At 37.5% G+C, this 16897-nt stretch overlaps 1 protein-coding gene across 4 annotated transcripts in view; it reads right to left on the bottom strand.

Moving 5' to 3' along the window:
• LOC139821540 (luciferin 4-monooxygenase-like) overlaps window positions 1-16897 on the bottom strand; it is a 34223-nt gene that overhangs the window by 11892 nt on the left and 5434 nt on the right. The window contains exons 1-6 of one of the 4 annotated variants that reach the window (XM_071792639.1): window positions 2780-3491; window positions 2405-2533; window positions 2075-2282; window positions 1238-1725; window positions 492-669; window positions 87-308 (exon numbers count right to left, since the gene is read on the bottom strand). The exons of 2 other annotated variants lie outside the window; for them this stretch is intronic. In XM_071792639.1, the coding sequence (XP_071648740.1) occupies window positions 87-308; window positions 492-669; window positions 1238-1725; window positions 2075-2282; window positions 2405-2533; window positions 2780-2812 (1258 nt within the window). In that variant the 5' untranslated portion in view covers window positions 2813-3491. Of the gene's footprint in view, window positions 1-86; window positions 309-491; window positions 670-1237; window positions 1726-2074; window positions 2283-2404; window positions 2534-2779; window positions 3492-16897 lie in introns of those variants that run through there. One more of the 4 variants, XM_071792642.1, reaches the window with a different exon arrangement.

The following is a 16897-nucleotide window of genomic DNA, read 5'->3' as shown; positions in this document are numbered from 1 at the left end:
TTATCGCTTTTATATATATTAGTATATTTTATTAATTAAAATCTCTGCTCTAAATAATGACAAATGTCAAACTATTTCATACTTACCATCCGAATCGATAGCGTTCTTTGTGGCTTCGGGATTGTTGTAGTATCCATTCATCATGTATGACGATTTGGCCCATATTTCTCCGGTTTTGTTGACCCCCAAGGTCTCTCCCGTGTTAGGATCGACCACTTTCAACCGTCCTGTTTCGCACACAAATCCGCAACTGCCCGGTTTACTGTGTCTCGTTTGACGGGCGCATAATCCACCGTAATCTGTCATTCCTGCGGGCAATTTAAAAATCAGTTTCCTTCACGTTGCATGTCCAACGGATGTATTTTAAATAGAAACATTGACTAGCATTGTGTAACTAATCATTGATCGATATCATTGATCGATAAACGAAATAGGACTACGATAACGATCACGGTTTTATCATCTCGATAAGAGTCTTTATCGGGACTTACCGTAACTCAGTATGACATTGGTATGTGGCAAAAGTTTCACCAGAGTCTGCTGCAGCTCTCCCCGGAAATGCGCGCCGCCAAACAAAAGGATTTTCAATGTTGGTAGTCGGTACTTGCTTAATATGCCGAACTTCACTAGTCGAATGGGGAAGCAGGAATCGCATCTAAACCAGGATACCTAAATGCAAAACGACGCCCGCGCCGTTAAACTCGAACGCTCCCGCGGTATTACCCCTGCACGAGGCAATAAATCACGCGGTACAACTATCACGCCCGTTTGTAGATGCGCCTCAATTCGAGCCCATGTTATCCTTTAGCAAATTCGCCGCGCGACATAAATTAACATAAATTAACGCAAACGCGCGAGGGTAATATCGTGTGAAATACCCCCGTTGCAAGAATATCCCCCAAATGAAAATAATAACGTGGATGCTACGTGATGAAAAGTGTATGGTAAATCAGGTGATATTGCCAAATATTAAAACCTCCATCGCATAAACTTGTAATTAATTTCTACGTCGAGCTGCGCGCGTCATTAAAAGAATGCTTTACAAAGCGTTTTAAATAACCGATACATTGAACGATCGCTCGCTAAAAGTACACACGAAATTGCACGAGTATTCACAAAAATGTATCTGATGACCATTTATTAATTTATCATTATTATTGATACGTGCTAGAGAGACGATGTATCGATTTGTCATTAATATGCAATTAAGTATATCCGCCAATCTCTCGTCACTTGCCTCGTATTTTTCGATGAAATAACATATCTTCTCGTCGTCGTCGTAATCCGGAATTATGACCCTCTTCGAGCAATCCAGAATAGCTTTAATAATAATGAACAGACCACAGTACCAACGCATAGAAGGCATCCACATTGACACGTGTTCTCGGAGGTCGTGGATCTTGACGTGAGCCATGTAATTGATCATGGACGCGTGGCTGATCTCGGTGCCTTTCGGAAAGCCGCTGGTACCGGACGAGCAAACGATCGTGGCGATATGATCGGGGCTGGTCAGCCTCGCACACTCAAATTTGTCGATCCCTGCGGCGTCCTGAGAACGCAAGACGCTCGTCAGAGACGCATCCTCAAAGCCTGCCAGTTCGCCGAACACTACTAGCTTGGTGTTCAGATTGTTTTCTTCGACAACCTGCGCTAGACACTTGGCCGACTCGGCATTCACGAACACTATTTTTGGTTTTGTCAGCAAGAGGAAATAACGTGCGGTCGCTAAAACGAAGGAAGGATTCGTAAATATTTCCCGTAAATATTTTATATATATCAGAAATTCGACGGCGCTGCTATTTTTGTTGTTATATCTGCGCGAATTAATTGCGACGACGTTTCGAACTCGCAACACAGATAAAAGCAGAAAGGCGCGTCCGACTATTTTTCAACGAATGCTTTTTTCATGATGTTTTTTTGATTAAGAGAAATAGAAAAAAATAAAAATGAAAACAGAATGCTTTGCAATGACGTAGCTCTTGATGCGCGGAAATCCGATTTCGTTCGGTGGTTTAATGCACGACGCGAGAAAAAGCGAGAACAAGCTGGGAAAAGCTGGAGGAAAGTAACGTACTTGGGGAAAGTTCGTTGTCCCAAGGATTGCTAATGGCGCCAACGTAGAGTGCCGCCAGCAGCGGTACGTATGATTCCAAGTGATTGTGAGTGCAAATGCCGATTATGTCGCCCGGCTGAACAGCTTGCTCTCTTAGCCACAGCGCGCATTTCACGCTTTTCTCCGTCATTTCTGCGAAAGTGGTTTCCGTGCCGGTAACCGCCTCCACCTACGGGATTACGATCGAACGAGCGAGGGTTAAATGGTGAATCATGGCGAAATTTATGTTGAAATCGATTCGACGATGCCTCTATCGACAGCTTCTCGCGGAAGTCGACCGTGTCTACTTACTTGAGCGACGAACTCCGGCCTGCTTCGCATCTTCTCCAATACCAACGCACCGACATTTGTGCATGTCTTGTGAATCGGTACCTCCTTGCCAATCAAAATGTTGTTCTCTGTTCTGAACATGAGACTTTTCTGAAAATATGAGTGTATAAGCCGACCACTAAGAAGTTATAGTTCAAATGCCGTCAATAATGGATTGCGAATAATAGATTGCAAATGAATCTACGTGATAAGCTTGATACACTTCTACAGTATTCAAATTGCAACAATAAACTTCGATAAACCTGACTGCGATGTCTAAAAAACATCTTGAGTTTAAATCCAACACGAATGAACACTTCACAAATTTTCAGTAAAATTTATTATAGCTGCATATACCTCCTCGGTGTTGTTCTCATTTCTCAGGTGCATCGTGGAATCTTACTTGATACACGTAAAAGATTAATAGCATAAGGTAAAACTGACTAAACCGTGTCTTCACGATCGATCGCTTTATTATCTAGCTTATATATCTAGCTATTGAATGTTTCATCAATTATGAGTTACGATAACATATCAATGAGATACGCTTTCGCGAAATATATACAATGGAAAAAACCCCACCTCTGACATGTAGACGGAAGGAGATAAATGGTTTCGTGATGAATGTTTACATGGAAATTAGTTTGTACTGTTGATATTATTAAGATGAGAAACTGCAGAATGATTTATCGCGAAAAATGCCCCATTTGCAAACACATTGCGAAATAAAGAAGAAACGTTCACTGAAGAAAGACAAATATTTGCAAATTTAAATGTGCCATCCTTAAATGTTTACCTTCTTTATATACATTTTGAATTTTTATAATTCTATGGCCCGGGAACAAGCCATTCGTTTAATGTAACTGACTCCATTTTTTCCTAACATGCCTCCATAAAATGCCGAGAAAAGAACTCTGTACTTTAAAAAGAATTAAAAATTGTATATACAAGGAAGGAACAAAAAACAAAAATTTATTTTACTAAAGAACTGCTAAATTCGCGAAGTTGTAGATTTTTAATATTTATATATAATAATAAAAATATTTCTAGAAAACTTCTAAAATATATATATTTTTTTAAATATACACTGTTGAAAATAAAGGTCCTGTGTGTTAAAAAAAGTTTTTGTTAAAATTTTTGTGTAAAATAATCAACACATACGTGTGTAGATTTAACATATGCCTGCTATGTTAATTGAATTTTACAAATTCAAAATGTAAAATAATTAAAATAACTTAAAAAATATGTTAAAGTAACACAATTTGAACGTATTTGTTAAATGTGTTAAAATTTACAGAAAAAGAATGTTGATTTTACTCTATAAAAGAAGTAGGAATAAAAATTTACAGAAATAGAGTGTTGATTTTATCTTACAATCTCAACTTCAACATAAAAGTTATGTTAATTGTACACATAATTAACTTCAAATTACGATCAGAATTACATTTCCTTTCTGTTGAAATATTTTAACATAATATCAGTGTTACCACTTAACACATCCATATTATGTTAAATTAACACAAAAATTTGAGTGGACCGTTTTGGACATGTGATTTATGTTATATTTAACACAAATTTTCCAACTGTGTATAATTGTTTTCATTATGACAAAAGTTAAGATTTACATTACATCTAATTAATTATAATATTAACAAGAATTAGACGGACAATATATACTTTAAATATACTTGTAATTGCATTGTCACACTTCTTTCCTTCTACTCATTACTTCGGCATAGTTTATTATTGCATTGAACGACATTGGAGAGCTAATTGGATAGTGTTAGTCAGTTCCACTAAGTTCTAACCAATTTATGAATGCGGCAGCGTGACACGAGAGTGCACTATTCGGCCACCGACTCAAGGTGGTGAGAATGTTCTGTTTCTCGAACTTTCCTTTGGTATCGATGATCTCGATGTTCTCGCTTCATCCTGCCGTTGTCCTTCTGCCGATTCTCGTCCATTTATTCACAGCGTTAATGTTTAAACTATTCGCACAATCTCGAGACTGTCATCGGAAAGATTTTTATTATGCGTATATACATATATAGATATTATATATATCTCGTTCACAGAACACAATGAAATTACAAACACGTTAATCGTGCAATAAAAATTCTTATGAATGTAGTTATCTTAATATGAGTTTCCGTTTATCAAACAAAGAATGATCTTATCAATTGATCGTATCGCATAAATGAGTTGCAACTTATTTTATTCGACGAATATGAACAAAATGATTCAAGCCTGTCAAATTTCTGTATCATGTGCATTTGCTCATTTCTGTTTTATTGTAGATTCGATTCCTGTTCGATGCGAATTATTCCGCTCATCCACAAAAGAAACCAAAATTTTTCATTAATCGTAGATAGTATAGAGTAGAAAAAGTCTAACAAGCTTTGAAAATCTCACGGTCGTAAGAATTTAATTCATCGGGGCATGTCACATGGCTATTCGTCAAACAATCTGAGGTTGCATTAGCTTGATCTTTGTCTTTCTTTTATTGTTCCGATTGTTTGATTGCACGGATAGTTCCGTATGTAATAGGTAAAATATATTTATATAATATGATGATATTATGTATAACGATATGTATCGTAATCTTTTTTCAATGCAGACATAAAATTAATCAAAGTTTCTTAATACTTATGATTTAAATTACCTACTGAATTAATTTGCAATTTTTTAAAAGATTTAAAATGAAAAAATACTGTAATGTGTTATTGCGATTGTGCAATATGATTTTTGTTGTTTATAATGAGTAATATCTTTAATGACATATTACAATGCGAATTCACGAGCAGTCATTGTGCCCGTTTAATTATTCAAATCCGTTCTTATTCAATAACAATTATTCAAGACCGCAAATTTTTTGCGCTGTTAGCGAACACATCGAGTAATATTTACAAATAGTTTGCTAATGCAGTTCGCGAACTGTCGAGCGAACTGTTTCCGATGAATATGTACCTATCTTAAGGTTGTTGAGATTGCGGTCAATATAAATAACATACAAAACGCACTGAAGAATACTAAATAAATGCTAAATAAAATGCACGTTAACATAATGCATAAAATATTATACGTTCATATATGTATATTATATAAGAATTTTTATATTCACTGTCTTTTAATTTTGTTTCTTGAAAAATCACTTGCTTTTGATCATTTTCGAACGGCAAAGCAAACTATTGACGCGGGTTCAAATTGAATTCGAGTATTGGATAGTACGTGGTGCGACATGAAAGCAGCGGGGAGGAAGGGACTCGCGCAAGGCATCGGTCTGTCCGACTATCGGTGTTTCCCGAAGAAGTCCTCGGGGGAAATCTAGGATTTCCCTTCGATCAGATGCGTTTCCGCCCGATAGTTGACCCGCCTTAGGACTACGGCTTGCTGACGGCTGTGGAATTGCTTCCGTGCCCTCTTCCCCGTTATCGATACGCGGCCCCTTTCGATACGCTTACGCGGTCCGTAATTATGGTCCTTGCGTATCCCGCGGCCATCCAAGTTGGTTCGTGTCCCTCCTGAAACCCTTGCGATAGGGCGGAATTCAATTCGAGGCCGTTAATCGTCTCGACACGCTTTGTTCGACACAAGCATGTTCGAATGTTTACACGACAACGCGACGCGCACAACGACAGCTAATTAGACGAGGATGTACTTAGGCTGCACTGTTAATTCGATAATTCCGCTGAAAATAGATGCTCTATCGCACTAACATCTATCTAATTAATGTCCATAGGTTTTTATGTATTTTTATAAATATATTAAACGTTTCCTAAATGTTCTTTTTTACTTTTCTCAAATCACTTTGTATACGACATTTTCGGAACGAAAAATCAAAAGCGATTATTTTCACTGACATCTTTATTGATCTGAGATTTTATATATCTGAGCAAATTGCGCAATATACTTTTAATACATAAAGTGCGAACGTACGTTAGTTTAATTGGAAAGAAACGAAACGACCGGAAATAAAATTCTCCACGTCACTTCTCCACGTGGTTTACGGTCTCGTTCGTCGCCTGATCAAATGTTTCCTAAACTTCGAATCCATTCACGCGGCTCAATGTGTTAAGTAATTGGATTTATGATGACGCATGAGAAACTCGCGTTGAAAAATTCGAAATTTTTGGATACTTTACCGCTGTCAGAATTTATTCATGAAATGAGGATTCTACTTCTCGATTTTCTCACGTGGTCGGTCTATCTCTCCTCTCATTGTTATTAATTTCGATTAATTTTGCCTATAAACCTAAAAATTCAATCCGCGATTGACGACAGTCGAAATAACAGCGGGAATTGTAAAGCCGTGATCAGACTACGGATTGGGATTGAGATTGGATTGAAATTTGACCAATTAGAGCAAAGTTCACTAAACTTGAAGTTAGCTTTCTTTATTCTGATTGATTAAATTTCAATCCAATCTCAATCCCAATCCGTAGTCTGATTACGGCTGTAACGACTGTTTATTTCTCATTATTTCACGCTATTAGCTTCACTTTTCTGAAAGCAACGTAGCATTATGTCGTCGAATTAAAGTATATAGCAGATGCTGACAGAAATAGACACATTTTTTACAACAGCACATTAACTCTTGTTGAGCAAATACATTATTGATATTAGCTTATTAATATATGTAGATAAGTTTATCAATAGATTTGCTTTTCTTCTGATATATCTTTTGAGTAGCAATAACGAAATGTAGTACTGATAGAGTAAGATTCGCGCGATTTGTTTTATTTGAGTAAATAAAATAACTCCAGTATAGGCTTGTCAGAGAGATAAGGCTGTATTTCACACTGGCCACATATTGCAATAAATCCAGCGCGTCACGGTGATTCATGAATTTGCGTAATCGATCTAAATCGCGTATGATCACTTTCAAGCATCAGACGTTGAGCACGTTGCATCGCTGTCTTGTTTTTTGCATTGCATTTCTCATGTATGCGCCGTTCCGGAACGATCGTGTCGCATATTGGGTCGAACGAAAAAGAAAACGCTTAATTATGAGTGTCAATTAAAGGTTCGAGCCGCCAAGTAACGTCGACCGAACAAAGAGAGGGTAATTTCCCCGTGGACGAGCAATCAGCCTTTCGAGCAAGCAGCTATAATTTGATCGCTTCCTTGATTACACGAGCGTCTCGTCTCGTCGAACTGCCGTTTCGTTTCTCGCTTTTTTCGCGGCTGGCCGTCCGCTTTGTCGACGGACAAGCAATGCTCTCGAGCAGCATAAATCGAGTTATAGGTTGCAACGAGCAATCGATATGACGAAAACACTGTTGACTGTGAGATGAATTGGAATATACGCAAAGTGTTCTGGATATCGTCGCGTGCTTTTGAGATTATAAAGATAAAATAAGGATAGTATTATACCATTTGAAAAAAAATAGGCATTAATTCTTTTACGTATTATTTATCATGTCCATTTTCATTAAAGAAATTAAACAAATTTTATTAACTTTGAAATTACAGTTATAGATAGAGCTATTTCAAGTTGACATTATTTTAATAAAAGTAGATAAACTATGAGAAAAAAATTTATATTTATTTTGTCGTTGGAACAGAATCGACCACAAATTAATCGACGATTCGAAAGCACGCGATGACACTAGATATATTTGATTTGTTTTTTTTGCATAACGGATAATTTTTTTAATTAAACTACGAAAGGATCTTTTCATTATATTAGTATGAAATAAAATCTCGAAAAATAATGATACACTTATTTTTTAAATTGTCGTCGTGCTGTACAGTCCATTGGTTACATTCCTCGAAGCAAGGAATATCGTATTCTCTTCGAAGTGATGCTACAAGCAATAATAAAAAAGTTTCATAATTTTTACGAAATGTAATAAATGAAAATCAAATAATAAGAAATGTCCGTAAATCTCGATTTATCTTAATCTTAATTCGTTACAGTTAATTTTATCATGTTCAGCTCAATTTGAATAATTTGCAGCATGCTAAGTGGCTTTTATCGATTCCGTTATCATCGTCGGATGGATAAAGATGTTACGAGTTAGTTAGCAGGGTCGACTTAATGACGGCGGTCGGTGGTGGGCCAACTTTTCTAGTTCATCCCGGGAATCCGGCTCGTTTCGATGTATATCAACCGGGGAGTTACGTTATGAGCGAGCCGCTGGGGGAGTGGCAAGTCGTTAAGTCTCTCGTCCCGTTCCGAAATCATGTAATTTCATTTAAACTGCCGGGCGGAGTCAGTTAAGCCAACTAAATTTAAAAGTTCTTTTTCCGTCGCGCCGGACTTTTCGTATATTATATAGCGAGAACGGATGCGCTCGTGCCCCGGGGCGCCGAATTTCTTAATGAAGTTTGCGGGACTTTTAAAGACCTCGGAGGCATTTCCAACTCCGAGATACGACGCGGCCGACCGCTTAACTTTCCTCATTCGCAACGACACGTTATAAATTATGTGAGAAAGGCCGTTTCGCGAGCCCGCCGAATCTTTCGAACGAACCGCGCTCGAAATAAACGAATCGCGACAGGGAGCCATCAGCTCTATTAAATTTATTGTGCTTATTCCAGTCACGATAACGATCATGTCGATACTTTTTAGTTATTTAGTTGAAATCGAATTGTAACGTACATTAAAATTTTAGAGAAAGTTGAACTTGCTAATGTATGCATGCATATATATTTCTTATTAGAAGATATTGCTACTTTACATTAGTTATTAGATCACTATCTTTTGGTATTGATCTAATATCTAATGTAAAGTAGCAATATCTTAAGAAATATACAATATACGTGCATACATTACCAAGTTCAGCTTTCTCTGAAATGTTAATGTACGTTACAGATACAGAGAGGTTTACGTGGTAAGATATTCACGATGGGTTATCATCACCTCGCGACAGGTGACGGTCTAATAAAAATCGACAATTTTTGATCGAATTTTAACTCGAATCTCCGGCTCATTAAGACCAGTGCACATTTCTCTGCGCCACGATCACCACGATCAAGAAGAGTTGGTTATTACATATATTTTCTTTCATTGAAGAAGAGAATGTCGATAGCGAATTTATGAAAAAAAAATCTCATAAAACTTAAGATAATGATAGTTTCCTGGTGGAAATCTTTGATATTAAAGTTTAGAACGTATTGTAAACCCAAGGGAATTTTATTCCGTACTTTAATTTAATATAATGTAATAAAACGAGGAATCGATTCGCCAAATATAACATTTGCTGCGAAGATTCGCGAACAATATCGCTTTATTAATCCCGTTTTATGATAACATTAATTACTGTATCGCCGTCTTTCGACGTCCTTCTTTTCCCGACAAGTCGCAACAAAGGAAAGCAGAACTTTCGAAAGAGCGAAGGAAACGACGCCTTTCTCATTTCGCCAGGGAAAACTTTTTCACTTTGTCTCTATATACGGTTCGATATAAAGCAGAATATTAACGTCGCGCTATATTTCGAATAATATTCCGCAAATGTCACCATGTGCGACTCGCTTCTCCATTCTCGTCTCTTCACTTGTACTGACGTGTTTTTCCTCGCTTTTCCTCTGCTTTTTTATCCCCTCATCGCGAATCCATTTAAACGCGAGGATATTCCTTGCCGTTCGGGAATCTCTCTGTATAAAACCAGGCCACTGATCCGAGCTCTCTTGATCGTGAAACGATGATGAAGTTTGAGGCGATAAACTTCATTTCTCGCCAATATCCCCGTAACGACCGCAATGGCGTCTGATTACATATCGAATGAAATTTTACTCATCTATCGTCTTTGTTTCTCGTATTTTACGCGTCGATTTTCCGCGTGTTTGGTCTTCGATCCCGTTCTACGGAAACCCTCGTTTCCGATCCGAGCTCATGAAATGTCTGATGTCATTCTCTCTGAGTAATAACATTTTTCCTTTCTTCCATGAACTTTTCTCTTTGAACATAAAATTTGTGGTGGAAAAACGAGTTAGGTGAAATTCAAAACGCGAATACTGAAGAATCGTAAGGTATCTTTTTATTTTTTATTTAGTTTACATCTTTTACGTACATTTTATGTATTTTACGTGCAGTACGCAAGAACAAAGTTTGTCATCTGCGGCGATATTATTGTATACTTTTTTACTGAATAAAAGTTTGTGTTGCGTTTTATATTTAACTTTGCAATGACCGGTGAAAAAGCATATTGTCTCTATGGAATAGATGAACTAAACCAATCTTTTTACACAGATACCATAAAACATCGAGTTTTCTGTTAGTTATTAAATGAATAACAGTAAAGGGAAAGTGGAGAGTTTAGCAAGTTTGTTTTTATGCATAACTTATGCCTTTTTATTTAGTTTTTCCTGCATATTTCTTCTCAGTTAGCTAGCAAAAGGAAATCAAGGGTGTAAAAAGTCATTAATCTGACAGCGTGATCATCGACTATGCGAATGAATTCCTCCCTCCTCACAGTCACGTTTCGCAATAAACGACAATGCAAACAAACAGCGTTTTACATGGCACATGCTGCAAAGTATCAAATTCTCGCTCGACAAGCAATTTACAGAGCACACGAGCCTCTCGTTCGACAGACGAGATCGCTGCATGTTATTATTCTACTCTCGTAGTTCGTCCGCTCGCAGTAACAGTGACGCCAAAAGTCCGACTATCTAACGCAATCCCCGTATGATAACACGATCGATGAAGCGGTTCTTATCGTTGTCGTATTATATGCGCGCATAAAAATAAAAGAAAGAAAAAAGAGATGGATACGAAACGCGAAAATGGAAAAGGTAAAAAGCCGGGAGGAAAAGAAGAGAATTCAATCTCCCGCCCGCCTCGTTCCGTCCGATCGTTCCAATCGAACGATCCCGTCATCGGCGACGAAAGCCAGGCCACGCCGCATCGAGAATCCGATCGGTCTGGCCCTCCGGTACATCCAGCGCGAAGAGCTGAAGTCCCTTTCGCAACTGGAATAATATCGGGGGCGAGCGTCAATTTCCTCCGTCGAAATGTAGTCGGGTTCTCTTGCCGTGCATGGCATGCAACGAAGGGCGCTTACGAACGAGCCGCGTTGCCGGCTTTGAACTTTCCGCGCGTCGGGGCTTTATCGTTCGGCCGGAAGTAATTCCCATGCTAATCCCTCTTTGTCCGCGGGATGGACCGAACGGTAGCTGCGGCGTCTCGATGCCCTCTCTCCTCTCGGCGCTAGATTACACGAAACGAAACGACGACGGCCCCTCCATCAGCGTCGCGCGAAACTCCGCAGCTAAACCGGCTCGAGACGCGGATCGAAAACGCTGCGAGTGGATCGCCGGGAGTGGGTTGCAACTCCGATTGTCGGTGGATTTCCCTCGGAAGGCTTGAACGGCGGTTTTCATCGTAGGGCGGAACTCGAGGTTGAGATAATCTGAGTAGAGAGTGCGCAGAAGGAAATTGAGAAGAGCCTTAACAAACATATACGAATTTCACGACGCAAGAAACGGAGTGCAAAGCTCATACTTTTGATCAAAATTTATAATACTTTCTTAGAATTGGTATTGTTATCGCGATGTAAATTTATTCATGTTCCAGAAGTTATCTATGGAAGATTATGAGACATAATTTATTCACATTGCTAAGAAACAAGAAAACGTAACTTAGCATTTTAGCGAAATTGAATCCTTTATATATCTTGAATATCTTTTGCATAATTTACTTGATGCAATAGGAAGTAAACTGTAGTTTATCCATGGAATTATTTTATTCGATTGTTAAAGATCATTTTTAGTATCTTGTCGCATGTGCAATGCAGAATCGATATTTTTTAAACTGCAAATCATTCCACGCGCAATATATTTAAAGCCAGATGAATGTAAATTGTGCGCGAATAGAAATTGCTTATTTAAAAGTAAAAAGGAACGAGAGGATACACATAGATAAAATTTGTATTTTATTTAAAGTTTCTAGCGAGTCACGTACGTGATCTCGCTAACTGTATCCCGCGCTAAGTGGAGTCCTTTGCGGTGAGATATTTGTATTCGAATGGTCACGTCGCGTTCTCCCTCGATTGGTTCGCGATCAAGTCATTTCTGGCACGTAAAATTAGAGGGGACAATCCCAATTTCCGGTGCGCCATTTTTCCGAGACGACGCGGCGTTTCAGGTTCCGTTTCCTCTGTGTTCTTCCAATTTCTCCAAAGAGGTGAGCCAAGCGCTAGTCTGTGGGTGTATACCGCCGGTCTGAATAAACCCGATTGAAAAGTCTTTATTCTCGTCCCTTTTGCCTCTCTAATGGTCTGAAAGCAAAGGCTGCCGTTGAGAGAAATCATATTTCGCGAAAACACCGAGAGAAATTTCCAGTGCAACGTTGCGTGTCGCGTTTCAATTATACTGCATTCGATCTGTCTTTGTGATTAATAAAGCGGCGGTTAATTAGACGATGTTCGATAATTTAAGCGACACGTTATTTTGCGTGGAACAATATTGCTAGGAACTCAAGATATATGTAGTATGATAACTTAAAGAAATAAATAATAATAATTAGTAGCAGATACATATAAATTATGCATGAATAGAAATTACTTATTTATTTATCATACCGCAATCTAATAATAATAAAAATTGATAATTAATGCAGACATTATACACGTAAAATATAAAAGTTACATTACATTTATTTATTGATAACATTTGATAATGAAATTAATAGATGATAGATACATTATATAATGGAAGATGATATATCTAAATTTACATCTATATAATATGTAATTTTATTTTCATAATAATGTGCAAGTATTAAATGACTGGAAGTATTAAAAGGAGTGACTTCTATAAAATTAATAACTTATTTTCAGAAATTTTGATAGAGCTCTGACTTTCCTTTAAATAAGTTTATATAAGTACATATATATATAATGTTCGATAATAATGTATTCATCGAAATTAATACGAAATACAAGAAACGAAATATATTTTGGCACACACTTACTATTTAGATTGCAATATGTTAAATATTTCGTAGCGGTTGATAGCGTGTTGCATTTGTTGTTTACGCACGTAGCGTGCTGAATGTTGTTTATATACAAGGTTGCTGTGTAAGCTGTGTTACCATTCTGCATTCGTGCGACGACGCTCGAGCAGGCAGGTAGTGGAGCGAGCCGCTCTCCGTACTGTGTGTTTATACTCCTTTCAAGATCGCGTCAATTGTGAAGAGAAAACGAGATCATTTCTCTAATCTCTTAAGGAATGTCAGTTTGTGCAATTAATTATCTCTCTCATGATTAACGTTTTATGCGTGTATCGAGATAATACCTAATTCCTGACATAGATATATGTTTCGCGCGATTTATTTATTCGAAGGAAGAATTGTAGCGAAAAGAGATCGGAATTTTAGAAATTATTCTTTTTTTTTGCAATTTTAAAATATTTCGCATTGTGCTTTAAGTTTTTCGTCAGTTTAAGTTAAATTTATTTATTATTTTTCGAGACTGGCGATAAACGAAATGATATACGAATCATCAGATCGTGTCGCGCAAGTAACGAAAAGTGATGTATTGATCGCGTGCTGATATTTAATCTGAAACACGGAGAGTACAATATCCGGCACATTTTCGCAGTATGACACATTTAAATATTTCATAGGTTAATATTTCCCAGTTTTTTGACTCTCGACGCTCGATACTCATTTTTTGTGATGCCTATCGCGCTCGAACAGACATGCAGGTAACGGCGTGAGCCGCGCGTTATTGCCCTCGAAAACGCGACAAGTTTCACACGCCACACGCCAAACGCGATAATTTCTTATGATCAATTAACGATTGGTTCGCCCAATTAAATAATTCTCGCGATTAACGACTCGTAAATGTATATCGAGCAACGGATATTTATCCGAGCAAATATTTTACGCTATTTTTCTGTTTCATAAACTGCACGTCGCGTATTAAGGGGATCCTGGCGTGACGGCAATTACCGATATTCACAAGTGCCCGATTTTCGTCGAATTGGATTTACAGAATTAAAACCCATAAAAACCCATTTACACGATTAAAGTACGTATACCGAAATAATGGATAGAATGGTAAATTGAAGAATAAAAACTTAAAAAAAATTGGAAAAATTATATTTAATTGATATTACTTTATGTTGTACCTTTTGTACATAAAGCTGTCACTTCATGGAAACTTTTGCTTAATTAATATACAAATTATATAGGTTATGCATACAAATCGAAAGTGTTTCACTAATCGGACTTGATCAAAGAATAGCGTTGAACCATTGAAACTAAAAGATTAAAGTCCAAGAAAGATTTTCATTCAAACAGATTTTATGTACACACCCAGTGTACATGATGTTGCAATCTAACAAGGACAGATATATCGTATGATAATTGTTAAAACCTAGATAGAAAATTTTAGATAGTATTCCAAGAATTTTGTTAAAAATGCTTTAAATTGAAAGTAACTGAAATAAGAACGTGATAATTTTCGTATAATAAAAATGCAATATTGACGCCTTAGGTATATCTTCGGAACCTTATTTTTACATTTAATTACCACAAAACTCTTTAAAACACATCAGCGATCGATTCTTCGAGGTAATAATTCTGTCATTTATCGAAATTCTAGAAGTATGATATAATTTCGCGAAAATAGTTGAACACGGAGCGTGTAAAATTAATTGAAGCATTAGCCGAGATATGGCTCAGTACCGTGTATTAATTAATTTATACATTTATTTATATTCGGAGTGGTGAGGTTTGCGCGTGGATCAAGTCGAGCGTGATAAATTATATAAGCGGCATGTCGTCATGTTGTCTCCATTACTTGTTGTGTTCAGAATTGTAAACGCACGTCGTTATCGTCGTTCTCGTCGACCGTCTTCTATACCATATATAACAATATATTGCATAAAACATGATGCGCGAAATTGCAGCGAGAAAAAAATGAATAATAATTACGAGGAGAGGGGGCACTGAGAAGAACGGGTTCGAAACTTGCGAAAAAAACTCGTCAAGTTCCGTCACAATCGCTTTTATATGGCACTAGTAGAGCATTCTTGCCAACTCACCAAGGCCGGGCTCGATATAAATTTAAATTATGCTCCACGAAGTCACCTTCCCATCCCTTCTCGTTTCCGTACAGCGATCGACGATGCCGAGTCGAGAGAGAACTGCTGCACAGGCAGCAAGCGCGAATAATCGAATCCATAAAGTCAGCAGCGTGGTCTGCTTTATGCTAGCCCGTTGGACGTCCATCGACCTTCTCCCTCTCGTTACCGTCGCACGTCGCACCCGAACCCTTCATCGACTCCCTTCGACACTACCCTTCGTGTAATCCGCCATCCTCGCGAACGATTTCTATCGCTCGTGATTTTTCATTAGCGTCGTCGGATTTGTCACTGTTCATTTCTCGCCGATAACGCTAGATCCACTGGACTGATTGCTGATTTACGGCCAGCACGTGTCGTCCAGTGTCGTCCCCTAGATTTTTTTTTGTTTCTCGTTTGACAAACGCGCGACCGCGCACGTTTGTCTCTCGCGATCTCCATTTTGCGTCGCATCAACCGTCGCGATTGCATCGAGAGATTTTGCAATATGTTTCGATAACTATCGGAAAGTCCGGGAAACAAAAGTGTAGTGCAGATTTGTAAAACATGATAAATTCGCATGATACACCGCTGTTCTTTTTATCCGAATAAATTCTCTGGCGTTGATCTTTCCTTAAGAGTACAAATCGTCGTATAAATATTTGTTGAATTTTAAGGCTGTATAAAATATCTGTAGAATAAGATCTAGAATTTTTTATATATACGATATAAAGAATTTGATGTTACAATGTATTTTATTAGATTTTCATATACGATTTATTTCACGCTTGTCGAGGATCGATTTTCGCGTGTATCCAATTCTCCTTCGTCTTCTCTTCATGGACACCCTTTTTAATTAACGTTCACGCCGATGACATCCCTCACGTAACGATGGCAGGTATAACGAATTCCTTGGCGTTCTTAATTAATGCCAATTAAGTATAACGGTTCCCTTTATAAAAGGGAAGAATAATCTGGGTTAATTACGTAAGCGATTCAACTTTTTTTAGAATGATGTTTTAAGATTAATCTGTCTACGTAATATTCAGACTTCTTTATAGTAATGTCGTCGTTAATTATGAGTTACATAGTATGAAGTCACATGTAAAAGAAATACATGTAAATAGTATTGTAACATTTTTATTTATAAATATTTTTATATTTTGTGCATTATTTTTCCCTAAACGTATGACGTATAACGCGATGTATAGAAAGTGCCTTGAAATCTCTAAATCCACTTAATTTTGAGAAAATATTGAATGGAGTTGACCATTTATTATGGAAGATTTTTAGTAAAATAGATGTTAATATGTTATTAAGATTATAGTCGCGGCAGCACCTTGCATGAGAATAATTCAAGCAGAAATAACAGTAATTCAAAAATTCTGAACAAACCGACGTTGAATAATGCTGTCATGACTCGGTCGTGAATAAAGTTTAATCCCGGTCCCTTAAATAAAC

Source organism: Temnothorax longispinosus, chromosome 11, assembly GCF_030848805.1.
Source record: "Temnothorax longispinosus isolate EJ_2023e chromosome 11, Tlon_JGU_v1, whole genome shotgun sequence".
Classification (NCBI taxonomy): Eukaryota; Metazoa; Arthropoda; class Insecta; order Hymenoptera; family Formicidae; genus Temnothorax; species Temnothorax longispinosus.
The sequence above is the reverse complement of the archived record's forward strand: the minus strand, read 5'-3'. Positions and strand labels throughout refer to the sequence as shown.